Here is a 16,302-nt window from a genome sequence, read left to right on the forward strand (position 1 = left end):
AGTGCCCAGAGCTATAGGTTAATTCACTCACCGTGGTAAGGGCACAAAAGCTTTGCTCACCGCAGATTTCTGCACCTCAGGAGTTATGTGTTAACACTACATGACTATACAGTATATCAACCAGTGGGTGTGGTACAGGGGTCCGACAGTCATTAGCCCGATGTCGGAATCCCGACTGGCCGGACCCAGACAGCATGGTCAGCGCAACTAAACCCCTTGCGGGCTCGCTGCGCTCGCCACGCTGCGGGCACAGTGGCTCGCTACTTAAACCACCTATTCTATTCTCCCTTTTTGGGGGTCGTGGACCCCCACGGGGGAAAATAGCATGTGTATAATGTGAAAGTTACCTTAGTGATGAGTAAGGAATAAGCAAGACCTAATACCGTGGAAACCTTCTTTATGCTAAATACAAATAAAAAATGTTTTTTTCTCTCACAGGACATGGAATCTCTACTGCTATAGAGAAGGCTGAGAGCACATTGGGAGTCCCAAGTCCTGTAGAATTGTCTTTTAGAGATCGCCCCACGGAGGCCTCACAAGGTAAATAACGTATATTTTATTGTTTTTTTATATATTTTTTTTCTCCTAATTTCCTCCATTATTTGCTTTTCTTTTGCTTTCTATCACCTTTAAGGTGTACATTACTAAGATCACATTATTCATTTTTATGACTGTTGGGACATCACTTGATTTCACCTCTTGGTTGTAACAGTATCCCATAGAAAGTCCAATGTCAAGAGGCATTAGAATATTGCTAAATTATCTGCATTTCTGGCACATACATAAGGCCCCCAAGCAGGCGGTTTGCGGTTTTAGGGGCATATTCAATCGCCGGCGACCGGGAGATGGCCGCCGGGCCCTATTCAGTGCTGTCTTCCCCGACAGCATTGAGCAGGGTTTCTCAGCAGAACGAGCCCGACATCACAAGCTGTCGGGCTTGTTCTGCCGAGAACAGCCGGGAAGTGACGAGCTGCCGGCTGCAGCTCGCCTCTTCCTGGCCGCAACTCGCGGCCACGCCCCCTTCTCATCCCACAGCAGGCGGGACATTGAATCCCGCCTGCATGTTCTTGGTCGAGCTGACCGAGAACGGGACCTACACATTGAATACCCCCCTTTGTATAATAGATAAAGTGATTCATATTCTCTCACCAGATGTCAGTGCTGGGGAAAGCGGTGAATCCAGAGAAGAAGAGGGCTCGTCCCCAATTACAGGAGCACTAGGATTCCTCTCCAGTATCTCTACAGCAGTGCAGAGCACAGTAAGTATACTCGTACAAGGAGGGACCAGTTCCTAGGTCCCAGAGCGCTACTTTATGCATTGTATATGCATATATTTTGTAGGAGAAAATCCTTAGTGACATGTTAGTTAATAGGAAGAGCATATGGCTGCATCTGTCCCATACCCTGTAACATCTTAGTGGGCACCTAAAACCATATTTCTCCCAAACTTCCTGGTCAAAAAGTCAGCTGTATTAGGCCACTTCCCTCTTCATGGCAAACATGGAACATGGCTGTTTTAATTTCCTGTATGTGCATGAATAACTTTCCGTGGGAGACTGCGAACCCGAGCCTGCATCTGCTCTAAAACAAATGTCTGATAAGAACGTAATGCATTAGTAACTGCAGTAGTGTAGATAGGTGGGGGTGAGAGCTATTTAAACCCACAGGAGAAGCTCCTACTGTATCTAGTGTTTGAAATGGGCTATTTGTATTAGAGCATGTAGAAAGCTGACGCTGTCACTTCACATGCATAGGAATATAGTTGTTGAGCTTGAAAAAAGACAAGTTCATCAAGTTCAACCTATATAAGATCCCTGATGACCGAAAACGTTTATCCTATTTACTGCTGAGTCCACATTATATATAATGTTTATAACCCTATATCATTTTTTCGTGTTCAGTCTTCATGGTAAATAGATCACCTACTAGTTCACTGTATTGCCCATATATATATATCTCTTGGATTAGGTCGGCACTCACTTTCTCACACACATTCAGCATTCGCCTGGGGTCGCACATCAGTGGTTCCTTATTCGGGCCACAAATACAATACAATCCAAAAAAATTGTCACTCACCAGGGCTTCATTATTTTGTAATTCCAGCAGAATTTTTATTCCATACTCAGGATTTTCATCACAAACAAACGGTCAGGTCGACGTTTCGGCCACAGAACGTGGACTTAATCATGACCACCTCGTACAGGACACACAGACAAATCCCTAGTAACATGTGCCAATATTTAAGAGCAGACCAGTCCCTCCTACCGGGTAACAACATAATACCCCTTAAAACTGCTACTCCGGATCCTGGCCGCACCCGCCCAAGTATGAAAATATGCGGACGGCCGGGGCATTTTTTGAAAATAGGGAAGCCAATCCTGGGAATCCCGGGATTGAGCATTTTTCAATCCCGGGATTGAAAAAATGCCCCGGGATTGGCATCCCTAGTTACCAGCAATAGTTTAAATGCCTCCCACTTTTCTTCAGTGTTCTTTCCTTGAAACATTGTCCCAGTATATCTTCTTTAGGGACTTTTTAAACCTAATAAAATTTTCTTTCGGAAAAAGTTGTTTTTGGAAGCTAATCTCAAATGAGACCATGGCGAAATGTAATAGGATGAGAGATTTAGAACGTGAGAGATTTGGTAAGAAATCACCAGGTTTTTTTTAAAGTGGCAATTATAATCAATCCAGTTTGATTTTGCAGTGTAAATGATTGCCGCTTTAAAGAAACTGGAGATTTCTTACCAAGTCTCTCACTTTCTGAATCTCTCATCCTATAACATTTCCCCCCATCTTGTGATCACTGTTCCCCAGGTGCTCCCTTTAAGTTTTTAATATTACCTCTACATTATTGGTTATTACTAGGTCCAGTATAGTGCAGCTTCTAGTTGGTTCCTCAGCTACTGTACTTGGGACATGCAGGGAACTTTTAGTATGCTCCAAAACCTGTTTCCCCCTAGCTGTGCCACAAGACTCATTTCTCCAATCAATGTCTGCATAGTTAGAGTCCCCAATAATTAACACTTGACCCTGTTTTGCAGGAGTTGCGCTTCTTCAGTCATACTTATATCTGGCGGTTTATAGCATGTTCCAATCAACAACTTTTTTGGACATTTATCTTCGCTTAATATTTCCACCCATATTCTATGTTCTCACAAATCCCCTAATAAATAATATCCTTTATGCGTGGTTTTAACATTGGTTTAATATAAAGACACACTTCTCCTCCCCTTATTGTTACCCTATATCTCCTGTACCCTATATAGCCCTCTATGTTAACTGCCCAGTAATGAGTATCATGCCACCATGTCTCAGTAATACCTATAATATAATATTGCTTGTTCACTGCTACTAGTTCCAATTCACTCACTTTACCTGAATGGCTTCCTGCATTTGCAAGCATATATTTTAGGCTATTACCTCCCTTTGCCTCATTGCTATCTGGTGATATGATATTATTACTTATTGGCATTATCAATGGCTTTTCCCCATTGGCTAAGCTTCCCATTGCCCCCTCTCCACCCCCACGACACTTCATATATCCCTCCTTGCTGCTCTCAATGTCTATCCAATATTTTATTGCTGTTCCCAACCCCTCTGAAGCCTAGTTTAAATTTTTATCCAACCTTCTAACCATCCTATCCCCTAACACTGCTGCCCCCTCCTCATTCAAGTGCAATCCATCGCTCCCATAGAGATGACAGTTGACTTAGAAATCTGCCCAATGCTCCAAGAAATCAAAAATACAGAGAGCCATTGTAGAGCAGACATGGTCACTGAGCATACAGAAAGACATTTTGTAGCAGACCTTGTCACTAAGCATGCAGACAGCCATTTTGTAGCAGACGCAGTAACTGAGCATGCAGAAAGCCATTTTGTAGCAGTCGCAGTCACTGAGCATGCAGAAAGCAATTTTGTAGCTTTCGGATATAATGAAAGCTACCCAGATGAGCCATTACCATAGTAAATTTGGGCATCATCCATATACGACTACAGAAATGACTTATTTCTTAATGTGCCCATACACAAAGATTTGGGCACTTTTCCCCTGATTTCAATAGATTGGGCCAATGAATTGGGTAAATAGTGCCCAAATTGTATATGCCTAGCCTCTGATTCCGATGGGCTGTCCCATGCGCATCGGATCGGAGCCGGAGATGGCAAGGGCTGCACATAGGATTTGTCAGGTCAGCATATGATCTGCATATGATACATCGGCGGGCAGTGGTTGATGTATCGCTTGTGAGGCTGCATGCGATACCTCGGCTTAGTGTATGGGCACCATTACTGCTTTAGCTGGACATGGCTAAGTGATAAGTCCAGCTGACAATGTCACTGACAGGTAAAATCTTGTTCTCTCTCTTAGGGAAAGACTGTTCTTTCTGGGGGGCTGGATGCCTTGGAGTTTATTGGTAAAAAGACCATGGACGTAATTGCAGAGGGAGATCCGGGTTTCAAAAAGACCAAAGGCCTCATGAACAGGAATTCTACGCTGTCACATGTAAGTCACCAATTACACATGTCCCTTAATGATAAAATGTAACCCTATGCACACGACTGCTACACGCACATCATATTGAATAAGCATCACTGTGTTACAAGTATATGATGGCATGGTGAGTACTTTTGTCATGGCAGCCAAGGTAGCACAGTCCATGTGGTGAGGTGGTCTCCTTTACATAGGTGGCACCATTTGAGGAGGTGACAGATGGTGACTGCCAGTGACCTCCTGTCACTACTATACTAAAATGTTTAGTTAAGTAACGGATTGTCTGTGATGTGCGGGCAACATTCCAGCTGTGGCTGCGAGGTTAGTGCACCTGTGGGTGGCAGGAACTAGAGGGAGACTAGTCCATGCAGGTATGTTCCTGGAAGAACACTTGTCAGCATTTGTGCATGTTCTTTGTTACATGTTCTCTGTCCTCACACTGGCCCTTTTTCTGGTTGGTGCGGTAATATCCGCGTGCGTTCGTGCCGCCGATGTTTTGTGTCTGCGCATGTGCAGAGGCGTATCTGCGCATGTGCGAGCAGGGCGTACGGCCAAATTCCGCATGAAATGTGAACACTCCGAACAGGGGGTGGTGTGGGGCGTGAAGGGCTATTTGGGCTCATTACCATATGCATACGCCCCGCGTTTCATGGGCGTTCCCATGCAAACGCTAGGCGTACGTATGGTAATGCGGCCGTGACGCACGTGTAGGGGGCGGACATATGACATTGCCGGATGTCAGCTGCCCGCCCAGATCCCTGCTTTTGCACAGAGAACTGCCCATGTGGTCTGAGGTTGCGGGAGCTGGTGGACCACTCGGTCCTGCATTCGATGGTCTGCGACCATCGAATGATGGGGGAGGTTCCCTGAGATGGAGGAGGCGTATTCCATGAGAAATACACATGCGGTCCGTTCGGACAGCTTCTTACCGCGTACGGACGGAGTTGGCGATCCGTATGGAAGGCGGGGTTTCGGACGCACGGTCCTGGCCGCATATTCGTATCCGGCCGCACCGATCAGAATAAGGGCCACTATTATCTACATAGAGGGGAGTCTCCTTAATTTGTGACATTGGGACCTGATGAGATGGGGTAACCTCAGGGTGCATAATGTTAGGGCCACCTCAGTCCTACCAATCCACTCCTTCAGTCTGATGTCCATTTTACAACACAGCACCGACTGGATCTGGGACTCGTGAATGTTGTTATGGTGGCAGGGTTAGGGGCCTGACAGTATGGGGGGGGGGGGGGTATTACCATTTAGGGAAGGGATAGGAAATTTAAGGTTTGGAAGTGTAATGGCAGAAGTGCTAATAAATGGTTGAAGCAATTGTACAGTTGTAGAAATGCTGATTAGTAGTTATCACAATGTGACTTAATGAAGTCAAGAAACATTAACATTAACATTTTCTTAATGTGTTTTCCTAGCGTTAGTTGAAATACCCTGCAACACCTCTTTCTGCCACCAGGTGGCACCTTGTCACATTTGTTCTATGCTTGTTGGGTGAATGCATGACAGGCGGATTTGTGCTTTATCAATCAAATTACTACAGTATGTTTTTTTACTCGACTAAGTAAATGAATATGCAGGGTGTGAAACCAATGAAACCTTACATAGAAACATAGAATTTGACGGCAGATAAGAACCATTTGGCCCATCTAGTCTACCCCTTTTTTTATCCTTCAGGTAATCTCAACCCTTTTTGATCCTTATTTCGTTGTAAGGATATTCATATGCCTATCCCAAGCATGTTTAAATTGTTCTACCTTGGTATAGGTAATTGGCCTGCTTAGACCACAAATGGTGGGCTGTTTGTTAAAATTGGTATCGACGGCCATCCCCTGGTCTAGAGAACCCAGCTTGGTATCCAGCACAAGCCGGGGGACCATGAGAGTGGGAATGATTGCTGTAAAGAAGAACAGCACCTGGCTGGACAACACGGGACCTGGGCTTCTTTAGTAGTACAACATTTGTTCTTGGTAACTACCAATATTCCTGATCACATGTACGCACAAACACGCTAGACTTATTTTTTTTTGGTACTTATGTAGTATCTGGACGCCCGATTATCGCATCCCATCCGACCAAATTGCATGCGATGGACCCGATTTTCCATAGGATTCTATGGGAAAAAGGGTACATTTTTATTTCTCAACTATCCAACTACGCATGGAGTTGGATATAAACCTGTGGCGAGCGTAGCGAGCCACCGAGCCCGAAGCGTGGCGAGGGGACGCGGATTCGTTAAAAAGTATTCCGCATCCCCTCGCGGGGCTCGCTGCGCTCGCCACGCTTCGGGCTCGGTGGCTCGCTACGCTCGCCACAGGTTTATATCCAACTCCATGCGTAGTTGGATAGTGGGGAAATGAAAAGGACCCTTTTTCCCATAGAATCCTATGTTAAAATGGACTCAGTCCATTTTAACATTGAATCCTATGGAAAAATCGGGTCCATCGCATCGCATGTGATTTGGTCACATGCGATGTGATGCGATGGACCCGATTTTTTAATCGGGCGTCCAGATACTACATAAGTACCTTTTTTTTTATCAGAAGCCAACTAACCTGCAGGTATACAGTACAGTACAAACCCGCACAAATAATGCCTTGGTTGATACTTGAACGCCTTACCTTAGGGCTCTGTGCTAACCTCTGTGCTGTCCATGCTACTCAACTAGTTGTATGGAAGATTTCCCCACCAAGCAGAAGATATGTTTGAAAGAAAATAATAGTTTTTTTTTCACATTCTTTACCATTATTTTATATGAACAAAAGTATTCGGACACCTGACCATTGCACCATCACGAACCGCAATGGCATTGTATTCAAACACATATACCTTAATATGGAACTGGTTCCCCTTTGCAGCTATAACAGCTGCCAATCTACTTAGAAGGCTTTCCACAAGATGTTGGAGTGTTTCTGTGGGAATGTATGCCCATTCTGTAGAGCCCAAACCCTGAAAAACAGCTCCATATCGTTATCTCTCCTCCACCAACTGCACAGTTGGCATAATGCAGTCATGCAGGTAATGTTCTCCAGTCATCCGACAAACCCAGACTGGCCCATCTGACTGTCAAAGAGAGAAGCATGATTCATCAATCCACAGAACACGATTTCACTGCCCCACAGTCCGGTGTCGGCGTGTCAGCCACCACCTCTCCATCAGATGCTTGGCATTGGACTTTGTGATGTGAGGCTTGCATGCAAGCTGCTAGGCCATGGAAAGCCATTCCATTAAGCTACAACCCTTGGAATTTCAGAACTCTTCAGATATGGAATCAACAGAGCATTTTATGCACCAATATCACTTACAATTGACCATGGAAAATCCTGGATGATATTTATTTCAAAGGTGGCATTCATTACAGTACCAGGCCTTGAAGTCACTGAGTGCTCCAGAGTGACCCATGGCTAGGTGCCTGATTTTATACACCTGTGGCATTGGGTCTGATTTAAATGCCTGAATTGAACAGATGTGGCCAAATACTTTAGTCCATATAGTGTATCTTTGTATCCATCCTTGCAGAATTTCAAGACGTCTTATAAATGAAGGTTCTGTGTGTAATGGGTATAATGTAACATTTCAGCTCTTAGTTAGATTTTCAGTAATGTTGTTATGGAGCTCCAGCTTATCCGGGTGTTCTATTACCTTCTTTACAGGTGCTGCGAGAAGCAAAGGAGAGAGAGGAGCAGCGGGTGAGCGGAGAGAGTAACCCGGAGACTGAGCGGCGTGCTCACTACGGTCTGTTATTTGATGAGTACCAAGGACTGGCTCACCTGGAGGCATTAGAACTGCTGTCCAAGGAGAGTGAAGGAAAGGTAAGTACTCAACATATTGATTACATGAAGGACCTAAACAGAGTGGTGGCAGCCTAATTGCCGGGCAAATAAATGCTGTCTGATCAGTATCCAGTCTCGGGTAATATAATGAGGGGTATTCAATGCTATGATGGCGAGCAGTGCCGATAGCTCGCCGTCAGAGTATTCAACTGCCTCCCCATCACTAGCCATTTCCACCTCGCTGGTTCCTTTCGGTGATGTGGAAACGGTGAGTGTGGCCATCAAAACGGCAGGGCTCCCCACAAAATGATGCGGACTTGCTGCATTTGCGGCGAACCTTGCTGTTTAAGGGGAATCTCACTGTCATTTCTCCCTAACATTGAATACGGCGAGGAGGTTTGACAGTGAGGATTTCCTCATTGAAAATAAGCCATCCTCGCTGTAGAAAACCCCCTTGCCACGGCATTGAATACCGCCCCACGGCTAATTACCTCGCTTCATGTTGGCTCAACCTCATACAACATCCCACACAGATTAGAATGTGGATAGTAATTCTTGTTATCCCTAGAGGAAGAGGCTTTGGGAGTTCTACTGAAGATGGGATGTTAACTATGGGCAACCAAGCAAAATCTACTTGTTTATTTAGCACCTTCGAGAATAAATAGAATCTGATTGGTTGCCCAAAGCAAGATCCCATCTTCAATAAACCTCCCATGTTAGTAACTATTCCCCTTCGGGGCTATTCTATGTATAATTCTAGATATGTACTGTATAATCATTTTTCAAAAAATGAAGTTAATCATTTTATTTTTTTAAATATATAATAATATATATGCAACAACAACCCAGCAACTGTAACTGACCACGTACTGTATGCGCACACTGGTCCTTGTTGAGTATGAAATGATTCCATACATTCTAGACACACTGAACCCATGTTCCTGGTACACCTTTTGTCTTGGCATCATGGACGGTTATTTTGGGATAACTCCATCCAATCATATTTCAGATACAGCCTTCTCCCAATGTTTTGCTATTTTTGGAGGTGTTTCCACATTAATGCTAGAAGGACTCGCCTTTCTTGTTTGGTGTTTTTGCCCATTTAAATTTAATGTTGCTTTGATTCCTAGTAAATTCATGTTTATTTAAATTAACGTATAAAGAATAGAGAACACAGGGGCAGATGTATTAAGCCTGGTGAAGAGATAAAGTGGAAGGAGGTAATGCACCAGCCAATCAACTCCTAGTTGTTATTTTTTAAACACAGCTGATTGGCTGGTGCATTATCTCCTTCATCATTGGGGTATATTCAATGCCACCTGGCGAGCTGAGACGACCGTATTCAACTGACCCTCCCTGCTCCTGCCATTTCCACCTCACTGAGTTTTTACAGTGGGTTGGAAACGGCGCCTGCGGCCGCCAAAGGCGGCGAGTCTCACGGCTAAATGCAGCGGGCTCCCTGCATTAGCCGCGAACCTAGACGTTCAGAGGAATCCTCGCCATCCTCTGACAGTGAGGATTCACCTGGAATGATGAATAGGGCCGACGTGGAGGCTAAACGGCGGGGATGGATGAAAACAAGCCACCCTCGCCGCAGACACCCCCTCGCCGGTGGCATTGAATACCGCCCTTTATCTCCACGTTATCTCTTCACCAGGCTTAATACATCTGCACCATATGGAGATAAAATCTAGAGAGAATATAATGTAATATAGTAAAACAAATAATTTCTTATATAATTATAATAAAACAAATAATTTCTTATATAATTATAATAAAACACAGTGTTCTAATACTGTATTTAAGATGATTATAAAAGAAATAGAGTACGTTCCTGTTTTTTTTATTACACAACATTTTAATTATGTTGAACAAGCACTACACTTTTAGTTGATTATTTGTGATGTGTCCCAAACAAAGGTACAAAAATTATAAATGCGTTGTCTGTAATAAGATTTTAAATTATTGAATTATATTGACAAATTTAGTTCTAAATATTTTCATACTTCAAAAACAGCTTTGCAATATAAAAATCACAGTAAACACATATATGTACCAGTATCCCTGAAGAGGGTTCTTACTCAGCTCCGGCATGGGCATTCCGGCTTTATATAAGTTCACCAAAGGGAATTTGAACTTTCTGTTCCTAGTAACTGTAGTGCTTCCTGTTGTGATAAATACATGCATCGTTCCTCACATTCTGCATGGAAAAACATTAGGAGACCAGTACAGTTGGATTATTCCGTTTTTATATTTGAAGAAATTCTGATTCGGTCGAAAGGTCTCCCGCTTTGCTATCACTAATGGTTCAGTGTAGGTTGCAAGAAATAAAGCTGGGTACATTGCTCCAGGATTGCTAAAATACAGAAGTAACCACGCTTATTTTGGCTGCAGCTAGGCCCCGGTGTGCCTTCTTTGCCGATTCTTAGTCGCACCCACTGCCATTAACCCTTTGAATGCCAACGTTGCTGTGAGAGATCCTCAAAATAGATTTTAAAAATGCCAGCATCGGGGGGCGTGGCCTGACCTTGGAAGGAGCTGGACGTGTGGATCTTGAGCTCCTGCTCTGGGCCTTCCACATCCATCCCAATCCAGAGCCCTCAACACCCATCCAGCCCCAGAAAGACCCCCTACAGCTTGGGGACCACAGGAGAAAGGTGTGGGAACGGCCGCGGAGTCGGGGGACCTTTGTGCGAGGTCCCTGCGGATTGCGGCCTAGTACCCCCTAGGAGCCGGGGCCTCGATTTCTTCTGCCGCCCGCCGGGGACGAATCCAGCCCAGAAATACCGCCCACAGTGCCAGGCTATCCTGAACAGCCACCTGGAGAGCTCTCCCCAACACATCTTAGCCTGCTGGAAGCTCGGCGGCCCCGTATCTAAGGTAAGGGGAGCCGCCGAGTGTATCAGAGCCTGTGTCGCGGCGGCCATCTTGGAGGTGGCGCGGCACGACGGGGCTTAGCCAGCGGCCCCCGCAAAGTCCAGCGGTCCCGCGGACCACCACCACCTAAACTCCCCCTGCATAGCGGCGCATAGCCGCAGGTTAATACCTCCGCTGGGAGGGCGAAGGGGTCCCCCAGACTCCGGCAGCTCTCGAATCGCGGCCGCCATATTGAAGGTGGCGGCCGCGTTTATCTGTGAAATAAAGGATGTGCCAGCGGGGAGAAGTGGTTTAACTGCTTCCCCCCCCCCCTTTTTTCGTTTTACCCTCTCTTCCCTACACATAGGGGATACCCCCCAGAGCCCAGTACTGGCCTATCACCCCGCTGCCCTAAGGCCCAGGTAGCAGACGCCATATTGGCTGTGGCACACACAGAGGAGTGGCACCCCACAGCACAAAGCATCCTCCCCGCCTACTGGGCACATGTAAGGTCTGCTGGCCCCCTGCACTAGCCCCCCAGAAAGTACATTGGCCCCTTCTCTACAGCAGCTCCGAAGTGAGACCAGTGAGTGCCCTTCATTGCACAGATACATAAGGACGTCTTTAACCCTCTTTGCACCTGATCATCTGGGGCTATATAATAATTAAAGTCTGCCTTTCATCGTAAGGGACTCAATATACAGATAAAGAGTGGCCACACGTGAACTGCTGTGGGGAAATATTTGAAAAGCTGAAAGGGCCCTCTCCCTTCCCCGGATGTTTAATCCTTTTATGGCACTCAGACTGCACGGACTTATCATGATATTTTGAGTGTGTCAGATATCCCGCCTGGTCCGGTTCTGTCCCTCAGTACCAACTCAGAACCCTTAGCCTCCTGCCCCTCCCCCCCCCCGGGAGAATTCAACATAGCCGTTAAGTGACTGCCCTCCGATTCGCTTAACTCTGACTTGAAATGTCACACAAAAACAAAAAAGCTCCGCAAGCAGCCGGTAATTTCTTCGGCTCCAAAGCCAAGAATGTACCTAGCCCCTCACAGCTCGCAGACTCCCCAACCCGTCAGGAGCTAACGGATGCTACTATTGACCCTCATACCCAAGCGGTAATGACAGGGCTCCTCGAGGGCGTACAAAATGCATTCAAACAGGAACTGGCCAAGGCAGTTGCAGAGTTTCGCACCGACTTAGCAGCCATTGGCAACAGAACCGATGCATTAGAGTCCAAAACAGACGACATCTGCCGGTCTCAACTACGCATGGACAAAGAACTTTCCAGACTTCACGAGGAATTGGAGACCCTCAAGGAGCGTCAAGAGGACCAGGAAAATCGGTCCCGCCGCAACAACCTGCGCATCCGTAACGTAGCGGAGTCCATTCAAGGGTCTGCCCTACCGGCCTTCCTCAAATCTCTGTTTCAGCACATCATTCCAGCTCTATCGGATGCGGATTGCTTACTGGACAGAGCGCACAGGGCTCTTCGCTCAAAACCTCCCTCTTCCCAACCCCCGAGAGACGTCATTATCCGCTTTCATTACTATCAGACGAAGGAGAAAATCCTAGCAGCTACCAGGGACTCCGAGCACATACAATTTCAAGAGATGCAGCTGCAAATTTTTCAGGATTTGGCCCCCTCAACTATCCAGAAAAGGCGTGATCTCCAACCAATAACCAGAATCCTCCGTCAACATAACATCCGCTATAGGTGGGGTTTTCCGTTCATGCTCCATGTCTCAGCTAATAACACACTACACAATATCAAAACCCTGACCCAAGGACAGGAACTGTTATCCAAGTTGGATCTCCTTCCGTCTCCTCCGCTGGAAGCAGCGTCGCCGCCAAGATCCCGTCGTCAGTCTCCTACTCCACCTGAATGGACAAGGGTTTCCAGACTCCGAGTGGAAAACAAAGAACCGAACTGAACTGAACTGTCTTGTTGGCTGATGTCACTTAGGTTCCTGTTGAGCCGACCTAAAATGGGTGAGATTTATCCATGTTGTTGAATGTCTTCGGACTGTTACTGCATGCCCTTCACCAGGGCATTTCCTCTCGCTATTTTCCTTGTAGTTTTAGCAATAGTTAATATGTTGATTGTAGGTAATTACAGCGTACACGAACTCCCCCCCCGAAAGGGACAGAACTGGCCTAGGCGGACCTGATTCCAGTTCCACCTCGCCGTCTTACCACCCCCCCAACACTCCCTATCTGTAGTAGTTCATAATGTATGTTGATTCATTGTATTTTGTAGCGGTTCCCCTTGGGGACCCTCGTTACCAGGGATTTCGCCCTCACGGGCTTTTCTTTATTCTCTTTTCTTTAGTCAGTCCCCAATCTGTGGGGCGTCCTCTCCCTTCCCCCTTCCTCCTCCATTCCCTTGGCCTCTTGCTCCCCCTCCTCCCACCCTGGGGTTGGTATTCACCCCCCTTACAAGGCTCCTCCATAGCGTTGTACACACACACCTATCCATGGCCTTAAAAATTTTATCAGTAAATGTTAATGGTCTAAATGCCCCTAGGAAACGTACTATCCTGCTAGAAGCTTGTAGGAGGGAAGGGGCATCCATTGTGTTCTTACAGGAAACACACTTTACAGGCAGGCATCCTCAACTGAAGGGCCGCTCGTTCCCAATTAATTTTTTTGCATCAGCAGATTGTAAAAAGCGCGGTGTGGCCATCCTAATCCGCAGCGATGTCCCCTTCACTCCTACCAAGACAATTGCGGACTCGGAGGGCAGATTTCTTATAGTGATTGGAAAGCTCAGATCCTCGACCGTGACCTTAGTCTCCCTGTACGCACCCAATCAAGACCAATCGCAGTTCTTTGACACCTTCTTTAAGAGACTGGACAAGGTGGCGCAGGGACACATCATCATAGGCGGGGACTTTAACACAGTTATAGATCCGATGTTAGACAAATCCCCCTTGGCCCCCCTCCCACGCACAACAGATACCCCCAGAGCCACACGCACCCTTATAGCCGCCATGAAACATTATGGAATATGTGATTCTTGGCGTCTGAAATATCCACACTCGAGAGATTATACCCATTTTTCGGCCCCTCACCAACAATACTCCAGAATCGATATGTTACTCATCTCCTCCACCCTCACTTCACACGTTAAGGGAGCGGGCATTACTCCATTCCCCTGGACAGACCACGCCGGGACCACCATGGACCTTGATCTCTATGATCGGCCACCCAGCGCCAGAAGATGGAGGTTAGACAACTCCATCCTGGACCACCCCTCCTCTTTGAAGGAGGTTAAAGCTGCCATCACTAATTATTTTAAGGAGAATCCCACAACCGACACATCTCCTGGCATTGTCTGGGAGGCTCATAAAGCAACAATTAGGGGCGTCCTTATATCTAGGGTGGCCTCGGTCCGGAAAAAATGGGCCTCCCAGATACAGGAGTTAGAAGCAAAGCTAGCTACCCTACTGGAGCATCATAAAAGCGCACCTACCTCTAGCCTGCTATCCCAAATTGAAAAGATCAGGGGCCAGCTGAATACTCTGCTAGCTCATCGGGCAGCCAAAATCCTTCTAAAGCTTGGGCAACGCTTTTATGACAAAGCAGACAAGGCTGACACCCTACTAGCCAACAAACTTAGAAGGCAGCAGGCCTCTAGGCTGGTTGAAAAAATACACTCTCCAACTTTAGGATCCTGCACGTTTGATCCGATAGAAATAGCCAGGGAATTCCAACATTTCTATAATTCCTTATACAATTTAAAAAATCTCCCCGTCCCGCCCGCTTCTGTTAGCGAAGAAACGATCTCCTACCTTGCAGATATCCCCCTCCCGATCCTCCCGGAGGCCCAACTGGCCACCCTAAACGTAAAGATCACAGAAGAAGAGGTGGTAGCGGCAATCAGGTCAATGCGTTCGTCAGCAGCACCGGGCCCTGACGGGTTTTCAGCCATTTATTATAAGCGCTTTGCAAAAGAATTAGCCCCCCACTTAGTGGTTCTGTTTAACAACATACTGGAGGGTGCTTCTTTCCCCCCCGAGACAGCCCTGGCGGATATAGTGGTGATCCCGAAAGAGGGCAGAGACCCGACCAATTGCGCAAATTACAGGCCGATTTCACTTTTGAACATCGACCTGAAGATTTACGCAAAAATTCTTGCCGGACGTCTGGCCCCTCTGCTTCAAACCCTTGTCCATCCGGACCAGGTGGGATTTATTCCTGGGCGCCAGGCGTCGGACAACACAAGGCGAGCGATTGACCTTATCCATATAATTCAGAAGCGGAAAAACCCGGCCTTGCTCCTGGCATTAGATGCGGAGAAGGCATTCGATCGCATATCGTGGTCTTTTGCCTTTGCAGTGTTGGAAAGGATGGGTATCTCTGGACCCTTCTTAGAGGGGATTAAGGCCCTATATCGCACTCCTTCCGCCCGGGTTGTTGTAAATGGGGCAAAGTCAGACCCCTTTAATATAACCAATGGCACCCGCCAGGGCTGCCCCCTCTCTCCATTAGTCTTTGCTTTGGTCATGGAGCCTTTGGCGGCGAGGATACGCAATAACACGTCTATCCAGGGCATTAAGGTAGGCTCCGCGGAGCATAAAATAGCACTTTATGCGGATGATGTGCTCTTGACCCTCGCCAGTCCAGCGAGCTCTATCCCCCATTTACTATCAGAGATCCAACAATACTCCCACCTTTCCGATTATAAAATAAATGTGGGGAAAACCGAAGTCCTCGACTTCCATGTACCCGGACCCCTTAAAACTGAGTTGATGAATATGCTGCCCTGTAATTGGAATGGGAAAAAAGTTAAATATTTAGGCATCTATTTAACACATCATCACCACCAACTCTTTCAAGCCAACTTCCCGAGACTGTTAGACAGGATTAAATCAGACCTCTCCACTTGGTCCTCCCACTTAATCTCCTGGATAGGCAGAATACACTCTGTTAAAATGAATATTCTCCCACGCCTGTTGTACCTTTTTCAGACCTTGCCCATATATGTCCCAATTTATGTTTTTAAGTTCCTACAACACCAGTCATCCCAATTCATATGGGACAAGAAACGCCCCCGTATTAGACTAAAACTACTGCAGAGGCCCTCAGGCCGGGGTGGCCTGGGGATACCCGATTTCAAGAGATACTATTACGCATCACAGTTGTCCCAGATCGTTCAATGGTGCAAC

The 16,302-nt window shown here is 46.5% G+C and overlaps 1 protein-coding gene across 2 annotated transcripts in view; it reads left to right on the forward strand.

The window, feature by feature from the left end:
- Positions 1-16,302, forward strand: part of FAM114A2 (family with sequence similarity 114 member A2) — a 40,136-nt gene that overhangs the window by 6,084 nt on the left and 17,750 nt on the right. For both annotated transcript variants that reach the window (XM_083181732.1, XM_083181733.1), the window contains exons 4-7: positions 439-540; positions 1,153-1,259; positions 4,369-4,503; positions 8,154-8,312. In XM_083181732.1, coding sequence (XP_083037858.1) covers positions 439-540; positions 1,153-1,259; positions 4,369-4,503; positions 8,154-8,312 — 503 coding nt within the window. The remainder of the gene's footprint in view (positions 1-438; positions 541-1,152; positions 1,260-4,368; positions 4,504-8,153; positions 8,313-16,302) is intronic.

The sequence above is a fragment of the Crinia signifera genome, chromosome 4 (assembly GCF_055691185.1).
Source record: "Crinia signifera chromosome 4, ASM5569118v1, whole genome shotgun sequence".
NCBI classification, from domain to species: domain Eukaryota; kingdom Metazoa; phylum Chordata; class Amphibia; order Anura; family Myobatrachidae; genus Crinia; species Crinia signifera.